The sequence below is a fragment of the Schistocerca americana genome, chromosome 11 (genome assembly GCF_021461395.2).
Source record: "Schistocerca americana isolate TAMUIC-IGC-003095 chromosome 11, iqSchAmer2.1, whole genome shotgun sequence".
NCBI classification, from domain to species: domain Eukaryota; kingdom Metazoa; phylum Arthropoda; class Insecta; order Orthoptera; family Acrididae; genus Schistocerca; species Schistocerca americana.
In genome coordinates, this window is record NC_060129.1 from 48659576 (window position 1) to 48682103 (window position 22528).

Below are 22528 nucleotides of genomic sequence, written 5' to 3' on the forward strand. Positions count from 1 at the left end.
AGTTCCGCACTGTCGCCTGATAAACAAAGTAAGAGCCTACGGAATATCAGACCAGCTGTGTGGCTGGATTGAAGAGTTCTTAGCAAACAGAACACAGCATGTTGTTATCAATGGAGAGACGTCTACAGACGTTAAAGTAACCTCTGGCGTGCCACAGGGGAGTGTTATGGGACCATTGCTTTTCACAATATATATAAATGACTTAGTAGATAGTGTCGGAAGTTCCATGCGGCTTTTCGCGGATGATGCTGTAGTATACAGAGAAGTTGCAGCATTAGAAAATTGTAGCGAAATGCAGGAAGATCTGCAGCGGATAGGCACTTGGTGCAGGGAGTGGCAACTGACCCTTAACATAGACAAATGTAATGTATTGCGAATACATAGAAAGAAGGATCCTTTATTGTGTGATTATATGATAGCGGAACAAACACTGGTAGCAGTTACTTCTGTAAAATATCTGGGAGTATGCGTGCGGAACGATTTGAAGTGGAATGATCATATAAAATTAATTGTTGGTAAGGCGGGTACCAGGTTGAGATTCATTGGGAGAGTGCTTAGAAAATGTAGTCCATCAACAAAGGAAGTGGCTTACAAAACACTCGTTCGACCTATACTTGAGTATTGCTCATCAGTGTGGGATCCGTACCAGATCGGTCTGACGGAGGAGATAGAGAAGATCCAAAGAAGAGCGGCGCGTTTCGTCACAGGGTTATTTGGTAACCGTGATAGCGTTACGGAGATGTTTAATAAACTCAAGTGGCAGACTCTGCAAGAGAGGCGCTCTGCATCGCGGTGTAGCTTGCTCGCCAGGTTTCGATAGGGTGCGTTTCTGGATGAGGTATCGAATATATTGCTTCCCCCTACTTATACCTCCCGAGGAGATCACGAATGTAAAATTAGAGAGATTAGAGCGCGCACGGAAGCTTTCAGACAGTCGTTCTTCCCGCGAACCATACGCGACTGGAACAGGAAAGGGAGGTAATGACAGTGGCACGTAAAGTGCCCTCTGCCACACACCGTTGGGTGGCTCGCGGAGTATCAATGTAGATGTAGATGTAGGTTAGTTAGGTTTAACTAGTTCTAAGTTCTAGGGGACTAATGACGTCAGCAGTTGAGTCCCATAGTGCTCAGAGCCATTTGAACCACTTTTTGGTCATGCACAACTGTTGATACACATCCCAGTGATAAAATCAACTGCTGATGTACAATTTTGCAACTGTAGCAGGTATTGTCACTGATGACAGAAATTAATGTATGGGGTTTCATAAATTCCACATGCTTTGCTTTATATCAGAATACATATACTACAAAAATTATAGCTCTGCATCTTTAGGTAGACTTAGATGTAAAACAGTGTAACTGTTTCAAACTGTGGATGCATTACTTTTACATGTTTGTTCGCCTTTCTTTTAACAAATTACATAATGATAAAAATATCAAAACTTTACGTACTGCAATTACATAACATTATTGGCTTCAGTACAAACAGTCATGATTGCACACGACGTTTGGCCTTGGAGCGGAGTGGAAGAGAGGGGAGTCCCTTTCTCTCTCCCTCTGTCGCTCTTTGTTTTAATTCGCAACCGTCGGTAGCTACAGAAAACTCCCACTTCGCCACGGGATGTATGCTTCGAAAAGGATCGAGGCACAGGAAAGTTCCACCTGAGGTTACGTCCTGGTGAGGCTCTTGTTAATACTCGTACATTTGTATTTATGGGAAGAATTTTCTGATTATCTACGTCTAGAAGTCGAAATCTATCGTTTTCTAAATCCTCCTCGTAGATTGTGTGGCACGCATAGGGCCAGATATAGGCTCAGATGTCAGTTGAATTGCGATGAAGAGTGGATAGGAGTTTAAGAGAATTGTCTGGAAGAATAAATGCGGAAAGGAGTGGGACACTGAAGTGGAGAACATTCATGAAATGCCTCTGAATTTCTCTTGGGCTGTAGATACTACATTGATGAATACCACACAGGCAGTTCATTTGAACAGGAATGGACGTCTATGAAAAGGGCATCACCGAAGTTGGACAGACAAATAACTGGCAACCAATGCTGTACAATCGAAATAAAGTCATGAGATGTTCAACTGAATATTTTATTAGGACATGTTACGCGTTTTGGGATTACACCCATTGTCAGACATATGTTACAAACAAGTACAAAACATAAGCGAACAGCATACTCAACACGTCTCAACGTTACAGAAAATGAGATATGGTCATATGAGTTACATACCGCAAACTTCAACTCCTTCCTACCCAACCAGGCGTACAGCCTTCACAATTCAAAGAAAGTGCTCGGCTCGAGCAGTCTTGAAGCAGAGCGTCTACTGACGCTGAACAAGTCAACCAGCAGCGAAGTGCCCTCAGTAGGGGGTGCTGTATGGTCATGTGCTCCATGTGTTAACATGTAATTTGAGGATAATATACTCATCATATAAATCTAACAGGGTGTAATTACGTCTAGCAGTCGGAATAGTACTTCTGTACACGTTAACACTAAAAGTTTTTTAATTTTTTTTTAGACTCCAAATTTTTTTACATTGCCATACTATGCCTATACCCAGTAGTGGCACTAAACACAACTCAAACCATATGTCAATATAAAATAAATAATAGGGAGAGGGGGGGGAGTTCCTTGGTGAATAAACCTTTCAACCTCTCAAATCTCTAAAAGAATACCACCAAATGAAATATAACCAACATTATCCATCATAAACTAAACCCCTGTGATCAGCTCGCGTACGCAAACGTCTTAGGCGCCATCTGTTATAGCCAACGGCAACCACATCGGCGGAAGCCATCCGCCTATCGAGTTACAGCCAAGTGATACTCATGGGCCATGATTGCCCAAACAGAAGCCTTCAAACAGCAACTTACACCCCTCTACCACATGGAAAAAGTTTAATGGTGAGAGGAAGAGCATTTTCATAAAATCCCAAAAGATACGTGGGCTATACCTCATACATTCCTTATATAAACTAGTGGCACGACAATTGCCCGAGTCCTACCTATGCTATCCGCATACCGGAGAGCTATAGATTTTTAAAAAACAAATACAAATACTAAAAGAAAACTTTAGTCTAAAATCAATAAAATAAACCATGGTGTCACCAAAGAGCACCCAAAGGGCACAGTGGTGAACAAATCTGTAAATGCCAACCTATATGCCCATCTAACTTTCCCTGTATTACGTTAAACTAGCCAACCACTCGGCAAAAAACCTAGCTTATCATAACGGTATGTCGACAGAACACCACCAGCTCCTATAAAATACACAATCATACTTCTAATGAGGAGATAATAGATACCTAGTTCAAAATAGTATCCGTTCAAACAAGCCAGAAAACCAGTTGTTCCCACCGGAAGCCTGTTTATTAAATACTGGGTGTGCAGCGTGCTGTATACGCGCGTAGATCTCCAGATCTTCAAAGTTATCTAAAATCTTCCCTCTAGGTTATAAATGCTGAATTCTTAGGCTATCTTCTATCAGGGCCCGCTTTTGGCCAGTCTCCCTCATATGGCAGCCCAGCCCACTATTATTACTATAGTTATGTTCTGTAAACCTTGTGGCAAAATCCCTACCCGTCTGGCCAATGTATGTCCCAGCACATCCCCCACACTTAACTTAGTACACACCGGATTGCTTAAACTTATCTGTTTTCCCTTCGTCCATATGTACTAATATTCCCCCCAACTTCTTCCTTGTATGGAAGCTTACGCAAACGCCAGCCTCCCTGAATGCTCTAGTTATTTTTTGGCAACATGGTCCAACATATTCCATTGACACAATATTACTATTTAACTTTGGCGGCCGGACTGCCGCGTCTTGTTAAGAATTTTAGCTCCAAACCTTCGTATAAATTATTCCCAGTACCCGTTAGCCCGTCGTAAATACACCCTGTTAGATTTATATTCTGAGTATATTATTATTGAATAACATGTGAATGCAGCGCCCCGACACTCTTTGCGTTGTCAAGACTACGCCTGGTAGGGTAGGAAGGAGTTCAAGTTTGAGGTATGTAACTCATATGACCAGATATCGTTTTATGTAACGTTGAGACGTGTTGAATGTGCTGTTCACTTATGTTTTTAGTTGTTTGTAACATATGTCTGAAGATGGGTGTAATCCCGAAACGCGTAAAATGTGAAACGTCCCCTTAGAATAATTTATATATGACTGTGCTTAAACTGACACACAATATTTTTAGCGCAACGCAATCTGACTTTCAAAAAATCCCTACGAAAGAATGGCCCTGACTAACATTAACCTATACCTTTCACAAATCACTTACCTCACAAAAATCTTCGTTACTGGAACTATTGCAATACAGCGAGCGCCACTATTGCCAGCTAAATAAAAGATTCAAACTACGGAAGGCACTAACTACTGATAGGCATAGTTAGCAAATGAAAGATTTTAATTGAGAACAAACAATGTATTTACCTTAATAGTGTTGAAAAATCATAGTATACATAGGAGTTCATGACATCCAGTCTTAAAAATTTCCAAACTCCGCCATTTCTCTCCCAACATCCACCACTGCTGGCGGCTCACATACACACACTTATTGATACAATGTTGGTCAAAAGCTAAAATTTTCTCACAGTCCATAAAGACAGTCCTCATCATTCATCACAGTAAAATTGCTGTGTTTTTCTCAAAGTCTGAGCAGTAAAATAAAATGCACACGGAAGTAGTGGATTTCCATGCAGTCTTGAAGAAGTAGTGTTGTCCTTCCAACGGAAAGACAGTGCTGACTCTCGACATGCAGACAGGTAATGGGCCACTACAGAGCAAACCTTCGAAGTTTTGAAAAATATTGGTAGGTAGGTCATCACAGAGTAGACCCACTGTAGTCCTGGTAGAGATTACGGTATTGGTGGGCCACCAGAGGTGCAGACCCACTGCAGTCCTTGTAGACATAATGGTACTGGTGAGTAAGCGAAGGTGTAGACCCACTGTAGTCCTTGTAGAGATGGCCAGCAGCCATCTGCTGCGACTGTGCAGGTGCACAATAACTATCGAAGAGTCTTGCAGACAATATAGAAAGTCCATAACCACCACTTGTGCACTCACAAAGTTTTTGGAATTGTCCTTAGAACCAGCAATGCTGTTATCCAGTCCCTTGCTGAATTTTTAACACACATGCAAACACTAATAGTCCCTACTTCTCACATATTGTCCACATACTATGACCAACAGAAAAATGTGCAGTGAAATGGAACTTACAAGTTACTTAATTTGATGAACTGGTGTCAATTACAATTTTATAACTTAAGAATACAATTACAAAGGTACAAAATACATCATTAAAGAACATAACAATACAGATACCATTTGTAGTACAGGCTTTACAAAAGAATTGAAATAACATATACATCAGTGTTACAAGAATTATGACATAAGTTCATACATAAAAGATCAGAATAACTTTTGAAACATCAACTTCACGCATGAGCATTAAAACAAAACAGAATAAATAACGTCTAAACATCTTTACAAAGAAAATAACATATTATTAGAAAAATTCCACAACATAACTCATATCAGCTAAACACATAAAGACAGGAAAAACACAAATATACAAGAGTACACAAACACATAGCAGAATAACACAAGAGGAAAGGGCAGGGTTTGTTTTCAGTGTAATATATGGTACTGCAGTCCAACTTAAACTTCATTCCATAGATCTTTCCTCTTATTTCAACATTTGTTTCTACCAAAAGAATCCTATCCAAGCATGCTTTCTGTATTTTTATGTTCACATATTTCTCACCTCATTATTTATTTTCCATTATCTTGCCTCATCATTTATTTCCAAGAAAATCCTACCTAAACCTGTTGTCCCTAAACCCTACTTTTTTGCTCATATCCTCTTTCAAAATACTTTTTTTTGGCCAAACCATTTTCTTATAGCTTCTCAATGCATTTTTTCCAATTCATCACAACTCGTTCTCTTATATAGCCTACCCCATCTTAAGCTAACTTAAATCTACTGAGCTCAGATGCTAAACTAAGAAACGAGGCAATGCAGCAGCACAAAACAATTAACACAAACAGTATTGATAAAAAATACAAATGCCAAAGCAAGCAGTATAAATTAGCAAAGCAAATGCAATATTACAACTAATATAAGGCAATGTGCAGCAAAAAAGAAAAATAAATTCGTAGTAAAACTGCCTTAACAGAGTAATGTAAAGTGAAATTTAGTAGCACTATGCCTGGCAAACAGCAGCAGCAAATGTAATAACTTATATCCAGACATGACATAGCTCATGCAGAAAAAATACTACACTAAAAATGGCCATGTTTAATACCAATGTCACATCTTAATACTAGAGTGATACATCATGAGAACTTACACTAGCAGATAAGTTACCAAATCGTAAAAAAATTATTTATGCAATTCCTGTGAAGGGAAATGTCTATTTATGTGCCCTCGTTTTCTTGGAACTAGATCATAAATTTCTTATTGACTGGATCTGTAGGCATAAAATAATTATATTAGTACATCTATTAAATTTTATTTTAACCAATGCTGCAGTGCATCTAGAAACTAGATATTAAACAAATTGAGTAAATAAATACATAAAGCAAGCCATATGGCATTTCTGTCAACTAGCAAGACAATAGCCGTGAAATGTTTATCATCGTTTCATTAGGCATATTAGTAAATATCATAAATTAAGAGCTCCACAGTATAATCATATGTTTTCAAGTTTGAGCGTGTCGTATTTGTGATGCTTTCGACAAAGAAATGTCAATAGCGAGGATAATGGCCTTTTTTTTCTACCACCTATGCCTCTGAAAGGCACACACTAATGGCTTTTTTCCAGGCGGGTGGTACAGCTGGGCGTCCATGACGCATTACGTGCAAGTGGTCACTTAACGTTCTTACCGAAATATTTACGACAGCAGTTCCTGCTACAGTGACAGTCTCATATAAAAATTTCACAGGTCGAAAATTTACGTTACAAATGTGTAGAAACAAAATCCTGTAAATATAGCAGCGTCCAAAAAATTTTCGACAGCATAGTGATACATTCACCGTAGCATAATCAAATTAATCATATACAGTAGCATCATCTTATTGATCATAAACATACCTCAGCAGCATAATACACATTGTCATCATAATAATAACACCATAACACCTCAGCCAAATCTCAAAAACGTCGTAGCTTTCTGCAATAATTTCAAAACCTAAAAAAAATTCTCTGCTCATGTCAAAAGTGTCATCTACCGCAAACGTACCCTAAAAATCATTATCCCATACCTAATACATCATTCAAAGCTCTCATAGTATCACAATGGTTCCGAAAAAATATATGAACAGTTCACAAAGTACAGACAAAATACAATTTCATAAGTGTGAAGTTATCCAACTGTGTAATTGCGTAAACATGTGTCACTGACATAAAAAAAAACTTTTGTTTCTCTGTTAAATAATCAGATAGCTCTGTAATTCTGTGTTGGAGAAATATGGCACCGATGTGTAAAGTTGTATAAGCAAATACCATATTAGCTAGGGCTCCTTGTGCTTGCCACACACATGGTACACAAAGTAAGCATGTACCCCCCCCTGAGGACTAATGTAAGTACACCCTCAGGTGTTACAGATTACAGCAATGGAATGAAATGTATCATGGAAAACCTTTGTATCATTGTACTTCAAATATCTTAAAAAAATAAATGTTTTTAGTGCAAAATTAGTCACTCAAATACATGTACTGTAGCGCTAAACTGGGCGTCTTGTTGTAAGATAATCTCTGTGGAAGTGTCGTAGTTATCGTCCTCCGAAAGCTAAGTTCTGCAGAAGTCAATGTACTTACCTCATGATATACAAAAGTGAAATGTTTTGCGTATAGATATCTTAGTTATTACGCTTATTGCTGTGATGAAGAAAGTACTGTGCTGTAAAGCATTGTTGTCCTACGGAAAAGGCTGTCTCCTTGTAGCTATACCACAAAAGTTACTACTAAAACATGTTTTACTTTACAGAAGAATTCAGAAAAACTGTGCAGATATAAAACAGATACACCACAAAAGTATTATTGTAAATTGTCACTCATTAGTAGCGTCATGATAAAATCGTGTAGCTGTCACATAAACTAACCACTGTGTCATCTGGTATATCACATAAAGTACTTTAAAATCCAAAATGTATTTTCAGGTAAACCAAAATGTTGCATTAAAATCTCATTAGCAGTACTGGTAAATGTTCTAAGTATGTGAGCCTTATAGTAGTTACATAATCATGCAACTAACAAGCAAGAATGTACACACACAATAACACTGTGTTGTTTGTTCGCAATAACAATGCATTCGTAATTGCTGTTTAAATAAGTTCCCTTGGTTCTTGACTGGATATTTAACTTCAAACATTGTTGCATGTTAACAGATTCTAAGTCTGAAAAAGCATACTAGTAATGTAAAGTAAGAAGTTGTATGGCAAAGACAAAGTTAAAAAGCAGATTATCTTTCAATAAACGGATTTACATGTGAAATGTGGTGCAAGCCTTTACTCTTACTACTATGCAGAGCTCCGGCTTCAAAGGAATCATCGTGTGCTATATGTCGGTAAAGAATACTGGAATTTTTCTCAAGGTTAGCATCTATGTTATTTTTCTCTGAGCCAGCTGGCGCACGTGGCTGCCTGCGGTGCGAGTCATTGTCTGCTCCTTTGTTGGCGCGCGTTATTGGGATTAGGAGACCTAGCTTCTACAAATTCACCTTGTCGAGAGTGCCCTGCTCTGTTTGAATCCCGCCAGTTCTGATGAAATTCAGGTCTGTTGTTTTGTCGGTAGTTAACATAGTTTCTTGTTTGTCTGTCATGTGGTGGAGAACTTCTCCCTGAATCGTAACTGCGCTCTGGCCCGTTGTGTCTAAAGTTATTCTGTCTCCCTTGATAATAATTATTTTGGTTCTCATATTGTCTGTTTCTATGATTGTCTCTGTGATTTTCATTACCGCGGCGAGGTGATCTTTCCCTGTAATTCTTACTACTGTGACAACGGTTGTCATACGGGTGGCGTCTGTTTTGGTCACCATTTATGTTGAAAGAATAGCCTTGTCGTGTATTATTTCTGTCATTGCGGAATTGTGACAGATGTGATCTGTAATTGTTGTGCTCCTGTTTTCGCGTTCCACGATTGTCAGTGTCAATTTCCAGTTCTTGTAACAGTCCCTGAAAAGCTTCAATGTCGTATTTGCAACGTCCTGCTAAAATAATATGTCGTAAATGTTCAGGCAGTTTGATTAAGCAAATGCGGATGAGTTCTGAGGGGCTGTATGGGTTTGACAGGTACTGATTCTTGTGCAACATGTCTTCAAAATATTTCACAAGACTGGAAAATTCAGATTATTCGAAATGTTTCATCATTATGATGCTATGTTTTACTCGGTCTTGTGTAGCTTGACACCAATATGCTGAGAGGAAGGCATGATAAAAATCTCCTTCATTGTGGCAATCGTGAATGGTGAATGACCGATTGCATTCTTACAGCTGATTCATTCTCCAAGTAGCCACACATAAATTCTAACCTGTGCTCCAATGACCAGTTGGGAGGAAAACAATGAGAGAATTGATGGAGCCACGCTTGTGGATGAACGTCGTTACCAGAATTCTTAAATGTTTTGAATTTACGTGTAGTAATGAACAGCTTATAGTCAAAATCATCCTTGTCGGCGAGTCGCATATCAGTCATTGTTTCGTCGTGTCGGCGGTTCCATCTCAAAATTCGGTGCACCTTGCCAATTTCTTTCATAACTTCCGAAATGCCCTGTGTTATTATTTTGTGGCTTTTCCGTATTTCTAAGTTCCTCTTCCCGTGTTGGAGCGCGAGTGTCCTCTGAAATATGAAATTTTTGTATTACTTGTGCCAACTGATCTTGTACTTCCCGGATTTCTCTTTTGTATTGCGTATTAATTTGATTCTGATTTTGTTTGAATTTCTTAATTTGTTCATACTCTTCTGTTTCAGTGATGGCTACAGGTCTTGTGTCATTCAGATCATCATCTACCTTTGCAGATAAGTTAGTGAACTGATCTGAAAGTTCGGCTACTTTCTCCGATAGTGTACTTATTTCCTCAGTGTGTTTTTCTGAACCAAGTTTCAGAGTGTCCATTTGTGTTGAAATCGTATCTACTGTGTCCTTTAAGTTTTCTTGAGTTTTTGCAGGTTGCGTAACCGAATCGGTAGATGCAACTGAGTCAATTTTAGCTTGCAAGGTGTCGTGATTTTCATGAACAATAGTTTGCAGTTCTTTTATGGCTGCTTCGTGATTCTGTAATGCATTTTCATGACGCGAAAAAATAGGTTGGAAATGCTCACAAATTTGTGTTTTTACGTCATTATATACTTTTTGACATTTCGATTCGATATTATGTAACTCAGTAGTTAAATCTTCACGTGTTTGTTCAAGTGTGGTGTCTAACTTTTGAAGATTTTGTTCCATTGTGGCTAACTTTTTAAGATTTTGTTCCACTGTGTCTAACTGTTGCTGTGTTTGTCTCTGGTGTTGTTCCATTGTGTCTAACTTTTGAAGGTTTTGTTCCATTGTGTCTAACTTTTGAAGATTTTGTTCCATTGTGTCTAACAGTTGCTGTGTTTGTCTCTGATTTTGTTTCATTTGCTGCATTAATTGCAATAGTAATGTATTAGTGTCTGGAATCTGTTCCTGTATGCTTTTCGGCCGTGCATTTGCACCGGCAACATTTACATTTTGACGAGCAGAAAATGTGTCTTGACTTATTTGAGAAAACGGTGAGGACCCAAAACCTGAGTCTACAGTAGTTGCAATATTGTGTTCTGTCATTTCGGATTCCTAAGGCGAGCTGTTGCCGACCGATCGATCGATAATGCTTCCCTGTTCACTACTTGTTTCACTGTCTACACCATTATTTGCCACCCGCTCCATTTCCCTATGCACTATTACCAAATTACTACTTTGAATGTCTGTTATTTCATTACACAGTGGTGCTGATAAGCTACGCTCATCGTCACTATTATTTCTCAGTTTACTTTGGAGCCTAGTGTTACGTTTTTCACACGCCATTATTGTCACAATATTTCACACGATAACACAGAAAAGCACAATCTGAAGAGCAAAAATAAGAGAACACATTAACGTAACACTGAAAATAATATCTAGTTAATTGCAGCTGCGAAATACTTGGTGCAAATCTACATGCATGCCACAACTGTTTTACTGTACAACAATGAAAGACTGCAACTACAAAGGAGATTTTCTCTACAATTACGCGCTAGCAATAAACAAAAGCTGCACTAATTACACAAACTACAAGAAAAAATCAGAAGATTCCAGTGAGGTATCTTCGGCTAAGGGTCGACATATGAAACGTCCCCTTAGAATAATTTATACATGACTGTGCTTAAACTGACACACAATATTTTTAGCGCAACGCAATCTGACTTTCAAAAAATCCCTACGAAAGAATGGCCCTGACTAACATTAACCTATACCTTTCACAAATCACTTACCTCACAAAAATCTTCGTTACTGGAACTATTGCAATACAGTGAGCGCCACTACTGCCAGCTAAATAAAAGATTCAAACTACGGAAGGCACTAACTACTGATAGGCATAGTTAGCAAATGAAAGATTGTAATAGAGAACAAACAATGTATTTACCTCAATAGTGGTGAAAAATCATAATATACATAGGAGTTCATGACATCCAGTCTTAAAAATTTCCAAACTCCGCCATTTCTCTCCCCACATCCACCACTGCTGGCGGCTCGCCTCCAACTGCCAACGCTACGCGCTGTTCACATCCAGCTGCCCAAAACTACAATGGCGAGTATTCCAACAATGCCAACCAGCCACAGACTGCACACAGAACAGCCAGTGATTTTCTTACAGAGCGCTACGTGGCGTCACCAATAAGAAAACCTAAACGGCCTACTTACACATGTTCTAATAAAAGATTCAATTGAACATCTCATGACTTTATTGCGATTATACAACAGTGGTGGCAAAATTTTTAACATAAAAATTATCGCAGGCCTCAGACGGGATTTTATGTCCTATATATCAAACAAAGATAGATATAAGGAGCTAACGGAAAAGAAACCTTGGCAAACAGAAAAAACACTGCAACTGATCGGTAAGTGTAGAAGGTGCAAAAACGTTCAGAGGAACACAGGAGTACAGTAGTATCAGTCACTTGGGGATAAAGTAACTAGGGGTAGATGTGAAACCAAAGCGAAATGGCTCTTGGAAAAATGTGGAGAGAAAGAATAACACATGGGCGTCTGAAAGATTTATTCATTGTACACATTACTCAAAAGAACATTTGACGTAATCTTTAAGAGTGCATCGGGAATTCCACTGTCAAATGCAGAGGAGAGTGTAGGTAGGCGTACAGAGTAAACTGAAGACATCTACGAGGGGAAAGACCCGTCTGATGACTTGACAGAAGAAGAAATGAGAATCACAGTGGAAGACACTGGAGATCCCACATAAGAGTCAGAGCTTAACACAGCTTTGGAAGGCAGAAGCAATAGGTAACATACCTTCGGAGTTTCTGAAATCATTGGCAAAAGTGTCAACCAAGAATTATTGAAGTTGGCGTCTAGAATATACGAGAATGGTGGTATACCATTAGACACAACCATGAAGATAAGAGCAGAAACTTGCAGGCCTATCGCACAACTAGCATAACACCTCATGTATGGAATTTGTCGACACGACTAATATATACAGAGGAATGTAAAAGATAATAGAGGACATGATAGATGATCATTTTGACTGTCAGAAGGTTCAAATGGTTCAAATGGCTCTGAGCACTATGGGAGTCAACATCTTAGGTCATAAGTCCCCTAGAACTTAGAACTACTTAAACCTAACTAACCTAAGGACATCACACACAGCCATGCCGGAGGCAGGATTCGAACCTGCGACCGTAGCAGTCCCGCGGTTCCGGACTGCAGCGCCAGAACCGCTCGGCCACCGCGGCCGGCACTGTCAGAAGGCTAATAGCACGCGAGAGCGGCACATCTGACATTGCAACTGATGCGGGAAGCAAAACTTGGAAAATAAAATGGACACATTCATAGGCCCTGAAAAGGAAAAGCATCCGGAAATGTAAAATTCTGCAAAATGTTCGGAATATTGAGAAAAATAAGAGTAAGTTGCAAAGAAAGACGGGTAATACGTACAAGTACCGAGAGGGAACAATAAGGTTGCATGACCAAGAACAAAATGCTGTCCCATATTTGGTATGTTCCATTCTTCACCGATTCTGCTGAGAACCTCATCATTTCTTTTCTTATCAGTCAATCTAATTTTCGACATTCTTCTCTAGCATCACATATCAAACGCTTCAGTTCTCTTCTGTCCCGGTTTTCCCACTGTCCATGATTCACTTTCATAGAATACTGTGCTACAAACTTACACTATGAGTTACTCGTATTCCAACTAGAACCGACATTTAACTGGATAGATAAAAAAAAAACTACTCACCAAGCGGCAGCACAGCACACACGTAAAAGACTGTTGTGATTGACAAGCTTTCTGGCCAGTGTCTCCTTCTCTAGGTAGGAGGGTTGAAAGGGAAGGAAGAAGGGTGAAGGAAAAGGATTGGAGAGGTCTAGGAAAAAGGGTAGTTTTAGGGAAAGTCACCCAGAACTGTGGGTCAGGGGAGACTTACTGTACGAGATAAGAAGGGAAGACTAATTGTTGGGGACTGCATCGGACGAGATTTGAAAATCTAAGATAGTTCAAATGGCTCTGAGCACTATGGGACTTAACATCTGCGGTCACCAGTCCCCTAGAACTTAGAACTACTCAAACCTAACTAACCCAAGGACAGCACAGAACACCCAGTCATCACGAGGCAGAGAAAATCCCTGACCATCCCGGGAATCGATCCCGGGAACCCGGGCGCGGGAAGCGAGAACGCTAACGCACGACCACGAGCTGCGCACTGAAAACCTAAGAGCTTAAAGGTGGAACACGAGGTGATATGTACGACAGAGATTACTGCTAAGACATTTATCACAAGTTATAAAGAGTGAGAAGCTAAGTGCATTGTACATAACAGAGGTGGGGTGGGGCGGTGAAAAATAGATGGGAAAGACAATGAAAGATGCAGGAAACTGTAACGGAGTGAAGCAAAGAGTAGTTACAGTGATAAAACGCTGGGTGGAGAGAACCAAGGACATGTTGTAGAGGTAGTTCCCACGTACGGAGTTCTGAGAAACTGGTGTCTGGGGGAAGAATCCAGATGGTGAAACAGGCACCGAGGTCACGAATGTCATGCTGTAGAGCACGCTCTGCCACAGGATATTGTGAGTTGGCAGTGTATACCCTCACCCTATACCCATTCATCCTAACTGACAATCTGATGGTAGTCATGCCTATGTAGAAGGCTGAACAGTGTTATAATAGATGGGATATGACTTGTGTCGTTTCGCAGCTGGCTCTCCCTTTGATAGAATATGTTTTGCCAGTTACAGGGCTATTATAGGTGGTGATAGGAGGACACACTATTATTAACTTGTGATCACTGTTTTAGCAGTAATCTCTGTCTTGCATGTTACGCTGTGTTCCACCTTTAAGCTTTCAGGTTTCCAAATCCCGTCCGATGCAGTCCCAAACAACCAGTCTTTCCTTCTCATCTTGTACGGCAAGACTTCCTGACCCGCTGTTCTGGGTGACTTTCCGAAAATCTCCCCCCTTTCCTAGACCTCTTCAGTCCTTTTCCTTCACCCATCTTCTTTTCCCTTCAACCCTTCTGCCTGAAGGAGGAGCCACCGGTTCCGAAAGCTTGCCAATCACAAGTCTTTCATGTGTGTTCTTCCGCTGCTTCGTGAGTAGATTCTTTTATCTATCCTATTAAATAATTTTATCAATAATTGTTTGTTTTCGTTGATACAAAACTCACATTTGATGTTAGTTGACTTCGTTTGGCCAGGAACATTCTCTTTGAATGTTCTTCTCTACTTTTTATGTTCTCTTTAACTTGTCCATTATGAGTTACTTTATTCTCAAGGTAGCAGAATTATTTCAGTTGGTCTAGATCCTCGTCTACAGTTCTGACCTTAAGTTGAACACTGATCCCATTTCTGCTAGACTTTATTAATTTAGTCTTTCTTCGGGTTAGACTTAATTCATAGAGTGTACCCATTAGATTGTTCTCTTTAACTTGTCCATTATGAGTTACTTTATTCTCAAGGTAGCAGAATTATTTCAGTTGGTCTAGATCCTCGTCTACAGTTCTGACCTTAAGTTGAACACTGATCCCATTTCTGCTAGACTTCATTAATTTAGTCTTTCTTCGGGTTAGACTTAATTCATAGAGTGTACCCATTAGATTGTTCATTCTATTCAACACCTCCTAAAATTACCTCTCCCTTCCACTGAGAACAGCAATGACATCAGCTATTCCTGTCATTGATATCCTTTCAGCACGAATTTTAATTCCACTTCTGAACCTCCCATTCCTTCTTCGATGTACAGATTGAATGGTAGGGGCGATTACATGTATGTCTTTCACCTTTCCTAATTTTAGCTGTTATTGGTCCTCCTATTTTATCCTCTTGTTTGATGTACATATTGCACGTAACCCTTCTTTTGCAAGAGGTTACTCCCATTTTGCTGAGAGTTTCGGAAATCCTGCATCATTTTAAATTATCGTATGATTTTTGACTACAAAGCCTACGGACGTTTCTCGATTTGTCCTTAAGTCTCACTTTAATCATCAATCGCCAACCCAGAAGTCCTTCTCTGATGCCTTTACCTTTCCTAAAACCAAACTGATCGTAATCTAGCACTTCCTCAATCTTCTTTTTCCTCTTATACACATATTCTTGTCAGCAACTTGAGTGTGAGAGCTCTTTAGGTAATTGTGCGGATGTCCTCGCACTTATGTGCCCTTGCAACATACAGAACTATGTGAATGATATTTTCCAGAGATACTGATTGTTTAACGCGAGAACCAAGTTGAATAATAATTTGGCTTCCAAATTTCTCAAGAATTTTCGAAATTCCGAAGAACTGTTCCATATGGCTTCCACATGATTTGATCGCGAGTCTTCCTAACCCCCGTTTGTTTCTGTGGCTGGAAAGGTAGGCATCTCGACGACCGCTGCTTCCCGTGAAGTCTCACGAGGCCACATGAGGACAGAGCAGCGTCGACCTGACCGCCACATGCAGAAGCAACTCCCGCCGCTGAACACCACAGAACGCCCTACACTATGCTGCTTGTGGTGTGATGTCAGTGGTAGCCACAGATCTCAACCCAGGTTACATCGGTCTGTCTGTGATGGCTGGTGACCTTCTCAGCACTCTGTTGTCTCCACCCCAACCCGCTGCTATACATTCTGCAGTCGTTGCCCTACAGCCAGATGCCAGTGTAATGTGTCGGTTCGATGCTCTCAAGTCCCTCATGCCGATGATTCGTTTTTTTACAGAGACATAAAGATGCACGTTCCTTGGACTTTCTCTTTTGCGATTTGCCGCTGAGTAATTCCAATAGCATTAGGAACGCAATAAACATAGTGTACACACATCATTCTCCATCTATAGCAATGTCTTTTCTGTACTGAAAATAAGCTCGCATAAGTACGAAATGCGAAAATAATGCAGTATTTTTCTTAAAGACGTCGTATCTGCCACTAACTGTAACATTATTTGTTTTCACGACTACATTTTCAATCCCATGCACTTTGTACGGGTATACAGCAATAACCGAAAAGTGAAGGGCAGATGGCATGTATAGAACGCCACTATCATCCTATACATGAGGCAGTTATATTACAACAAATGCTAAAAACAGCACATCACTTACATTGGGCCACTGGAGGTGTAAAAATTTACGAATCTTCTGACGTGTGTATATCTCACTGTTGTCTCTGTATGTTGAGTCTCCTAACTCCGAGTGTACATCAACTTTAGATGAGGGTAAGGGTCATAGTAGTGGCATAAGGTAAATTTATTGTTACTGATGTTAACTTCACTATCATGAATCCCCTCAAATCACTCTTCATGTTGTTCATATGACAACTGAGGCGGTTGGTGGGGAACATATTCACAAGTCGTTTCTTCTTTGTTCTTAGCAGTGATTATACATCCCACAGTAAACGTTTTATATCAGAGTATCTTAACATTGTGTTTACATTCGTTAACAGAATTTGCCATTCTGTTTACAATACAATCATTTGATGTAAAGAAATAAGATAAGACACTTCTGTATTATGATGGGGCGTAATAGTACATATCGCATCCATCGTCAAAGGCTTACAGTAGCTTGGCTACTCGTGACACCATGGCAGTAATAATCATATATATATATATATATATATATATATATATATATATAATTTTACATATGTATTATTTGTACCATATTAACATCACAAAGGCATAAATCGCCTTCACAACAACTTTCGTACATGAATTGATCCACTGGACAACTAAAAAGAAAAAGGAGTACAAAAATGAGATAAAAACATGTGATGGGATACTTGTCACAAATTAAAGAACATTATGTGTATCAGCATGTAATTGCAAAATGTACTGTCCATATGTAAGGTACTGTACCAGTACAAATGTAGTCATACATTTCCATGGTCCTTAGAACATTTAGGCCGAGAATGGCTTTTTCAGCTACACTTGCAAAACACCTTATTCATTTTTTTTACTGAATTATTAAAATACATTACCTATGTTAAAACAAATACACCCTAATTATAAAAACGTGTATGAGTGGACATAATTCTTCCTCATTTCCATACATATCATACAACTCACGGGAAACGTCGTAAAGACTACTCATATTATAAAACCAGCATAATCACGATCCTGTGCAAATCGTTATGTCCTATGCTTGTCAGTAAGTCAAGGTGAAATAGCCAAACTATACATATTAATGTTACTTTCTACTATTAGCACATAAAACTGACTCGAATTTATCTCAAGATCTCTTATTTCTTAAATCTGTCTTATTGTTGGGCAAGCTGTGTGGGTGATTTTTGAAATAGTTGTATATTTCCACTTCTTCAGGTATTTTGATACTTCCACCCTTAGGTTAATTTTTATTACTGGATCTACGTTAGGTGGTGGTACTCCTCTATCTTTGCTTGATGTGCTCTTTAAATTTGTCGCTGGAATATGAGCTTTGTAACGTCCGGTCTAGGTGTCCACGCTGTAACTCATATGATTACTGACATTGTATATTGATCTAGTTTCAAAAGGTAAATGCTTACCTGCATACACTTTGTGGGGGCAGAAAGTGAAAGCTGTGCTTCCTTCAGAAGTCTGATCCACTAGCTTGTTCACCAGTCCGTCGTCTCCCGTCTTGTGCAGAACTGCAGGCCGAGGCGGCTGTTTTCCGGGAACGCCTCTCCAGCTACTGGCGGGACTTGGTGCAGCTGCTCTCACACGGTGCGACGCACTTCTCACAGCTGTTGGTTCCCCTCGCATTCGAACGAATGGCAAGTGGAGTTTTTTCCTCCTCTTATAAACTGTATTATATGTACAGGGGGTGAGAAAATGACACACACCACGTGGTCAGTTCTTGGAAAGTGTTTCCCAGTTAACCTTCTTCACACTGTAGCTATCTTTGGCTCTCCAGTTCTAATACTAACCATCTGGAAGAATTCTGAACCAACCTCTACTTCTGTGAGCCTTTTGGGGCCATGATACAGGGAGACTAAGCTCGGAATGGTTAGAGATCGAAGAAAATCTTCTGTATCTTTCTTTTCTCGTATTTGCTAGCTACTTCTTTAACAGATTCAGATAACTTTGTATACAGTCCTGCTTTACAAGCTGTTGCATGTTAGCTTCATATTTAGTGGAGAGTGGTCTAGAGTCTCAGTGTGGCATTTCAAGTCTCCATCAGCATCTTCTCTTCCTAAGAATCTCTACTCCATATGGAAGGCCTATAAAAATACTTACGCTCAACATGGAGGTTCTTCAACTTCAAATCTCCTTATTAACCTGTATCCACATAATTTATACAGTTCGTTACAACTGCTCAAACTCTTCCCACCTTAACATTCACGTGACCATTTCCCACGACTCCATGACCACACGATAGCGCAGCTGACACTTGTGGCTCGACGCCATTGGTGGCCCCCTGTGCTCACCACTGCCAGCCAGCACTGTCCGTGTGACACGGCAATGCCCCAGCCGCCGCAGCCACAGAGGACGCGCAACTATAATGAAGGTCCACCAGTTAGCGCGTGTTGCGTCTGCGAGTGGCTTTGTTAAACGCACTGTGCTACTACAGTCACAAGCGGAATATCTAGTGAATGCGTCAAGGCCAATGAAAATCTCTGTCAGACTAACCTGAAACCGGATGCTGCTTTCTGAGACCATCCATCTTAGTCGTTAGCCTTTCTGCACGTATCTCGTGGCCTAACTCGAACGATTATCGAGTCTGAATTCTCTGTCTATGATTTATGAACACTACCACCAGTGATTTTCCCACTACCGAGAATAAAAGCTATGTGAACACATACACTGGACTCGCATTTCGTGAGGACGACGGTTCAATCCCGTGTCCGGCCATTCTGATTTAGGGCACGGCCGACTTCCTTCCCCATCTTTCCCTAATCCGATGAGGCCGATGACCTCGCTGTCTGGTCTCCTTCCCCAAACAACCCAACCTTAACACATAGAATGGCCACTGCACACTATGACTGTTTGGATTCTGAAAGTAGTATACATGGAAAGTAAAAGGACGCAGTATGATCTGTGTCTTTGTGTAACTTTTTGTGGCATGTGTAGCAACGTGGCAGTCCCTAAAGTGTCGTGTGAGCCTCATTTTGGATCCTTTGAGAAGAGAATTAGGCGATACCTGTTTTAGTGACCTGAGAAGGTTCTGGGTAGATTAAATCTTTTTCCTATAAATATTACGGATGTTTGCTGGATGGTAATTTCAACGATTGATAGCAGCGGGTTCCGTATTTAAGAATGGTTTCTGCCGACATCGTATCATGTCCTGTCATTGAATCTTGTTTTCGTTACCATCATCCAAGCATTTCACTGCAGCAAAGGCAATTTACCTGATACGTATCCAATATTTTGTAGAGTTAGTACCTCACAGCTTGCGAGAATGTTTAAAGGACGACTTCTTTATTACATTTGTGGTGCCGCTACGCTTAGTTGATCATACACTGCACCTGCTTAGGAAAAGCGTAATTGCGAAAAGTTATTCCGTGAAACCAATGATGTACAGATAGTTTCGATTTAAAGACACACTTTGCTTTCTGAATGAAACTTAAGTCTTCAGACAGCTGCAGCAGTCTTGAGGTATTCGTATTCGAGATAATTCCTCTCGTGGTTCTTCACTACAGCCCTGCAGAGTAGTATGGCAAAGCGTGCCGTTGCCCAGGTAGCGACGCAGCTTACGATTTTGACCCTGTGCCCCTGGTAACTGGGCTCTCACATAATACTGTGTACAAATATGTATGTATGTATGTTCAGAATAGTTCAAATGGCTCTGAGCACTATGGGACTTAACATCAGGTCATCAGTCCCCTAGAACTTAGAACTACTTAAACCTAACTAACTTAAGGACATCACACACATCCATGCCAGATGCAGGATTCGAACCTGCGACCGTAGCAGTCTCGCGGTTCCAGACTGAAGCACTTAGAACACCGGCCGGCATAGATTAGGTCTAGATGGCAGAAAGCCCAGTGGCGCCATGGCAAGGACGACGGATCCAACGTATTGGAAGGTGCCGATTCAAAAGTGTGCAGCACCTTCCAATTCACTGCTCCTGCACAACGAGGGAAATTCTGAATTTTATTTTTCGTTTTGTATACTGCTTATCGACGTACGGGTAAGAGTCGACTGCAGCCAAGTGTCACCACTACAGTGATTTTGGGTTTGTCCGTGCGCTGCACCCCCTACGGTGTGGACTCGGCCCGTGTCCCCCGCTGGCCTCCCTCGCCCTGTGTTGTTGTGAGGCCCACAGCCGGGCTGTCGGAAGCACGAAGCGGCTCAGACCGCAAACGGGATGTTAGCTGCCCGCTGACCGCTAACCGCATGCTGTCACTGCGAGACGTGACGCACGTCCCACACACACACACACACACACACACACACACACACACACACACGTAAAAGCGTGCAGTATTCCTGGCGCACATCCGCAAAGCTCGACTTACGCAAATACGAACTGGAGGCGATAAATCGCGATCCCGTCTAGAACCGGTCGGCCATGCATGTATGTATGTATGTAAAATTAAAAAATATTGTATTCGAAAAGGATTTCTTTTTTCTCTGGCACCTGCCATCGATATAAAACTGATAAAGGAGGTATTTCATTCAAAAAATATGAAAAAGAAGAACACCTGTATTGTGAAAACAACTGAAAGCTTTTAATTTCCATTTTTTCTCGTATTTCTCATATACGTAACTGTTTTGTTATTTCGTAATTGATTCATTACAATATACACATTCTTTTGCGTATAAGGTAATTTTTTAATTTCCAATGTCTATTAAACACTTATTAGTTACTCAGAGAGAGAGAGATGTTTTCAGTGTGTACATACTTAGAACAGCAACAGCAATGGCAGCTCAAAAACAATACACACACACACACACACACACACACACACACACACACATGGACGCACGCAGTGTGCAATGAAACAATCATAATCTCAAATATGCAGTCATAACTGTGACAAACAGTTCATCAAATTATTCCACACACACCCAGTCAAGTGGAACAGCTTTTTATCTTTTTACTAACAAATAAACCCACCCAGACACATCAGTAAACAGTCTGGGTGCAGCAGATTTCCACACCTATGCCCCTCGATGAACCACTTGTGATCGTGATAGGACACCCCTGCTTCCAGCTGGAATTCCTGTATATACCTCAGTATAACCTCAATCGAAAGGTCTCCTGATAAGCATTTGTGGTGCAGCGCCAATGCCCTAGAAGAGGCACCTGCTGAAGTCCCTGAACGTGAAAGTCTTTCAGGCTGTGCCAATCACCGTGTCTGTCATGGAGACTTGTGGGATAGTCCAGCTCTACCTCTAGGACATATCCCTTAACAGCATAGTGGCCAAATATTTTATCTCTTTCCTCAGTCCGGTGATTTCCCCTTTGGACATCCATCAGAACCCTCCAAATGGTAGACGTTGTTGCATGGTTTGCCTGTAGAGACAGTTTACACCCAGGAAAAGGATGATACTGAAATCGTCAGACAACCTGTACTCGTCCTCGATCATTTGCAGGTTATTTGCCTTGGCATACCTATGCACACATTGGCAAAGTTACTCGTGAATCGCATGTTCCAGGAAGACAAGCATGACAATGTTGGTCAAGAATCCGATGCTGGCTTGTGTCTTTCTTAACATGGCATCCCACGAAATCTCAGCCATATGCTACAGAACTTCTCGAAGATGTTGGCGGTCAGTTGTACATTGGTGTTCATCATTTTACATGTTCTGATAAATCAGAGATGCCGAAGTCCTGCTGTTCATTCACCAAGTGCCCGTTCTTTCCATTCATTATGGAAATGTCTCTTA

General features: G+C 40.5%; 1 protein-coding gene across 1 annotated transcript in view; it reads left to right on the forward strand.

Annotated features, from left to right (window-relative positions):
* Window positions 1–22528, forward strand: part of LOC124553226 — a 101993-nt gene that overhangs the window by 51268 nt on the left and 28197 nt on the right. Inside the window, exon 4 of the mRNA XM_047127117.1 lies at window positions 18341–18468. Coding sequence (XP_046983073.1) covers window positions 18341–18468 — 128 coding nt within the window. The remainder of the gene's footprint in view (window positions 1–18340; window positions 18469–22528) is intronic.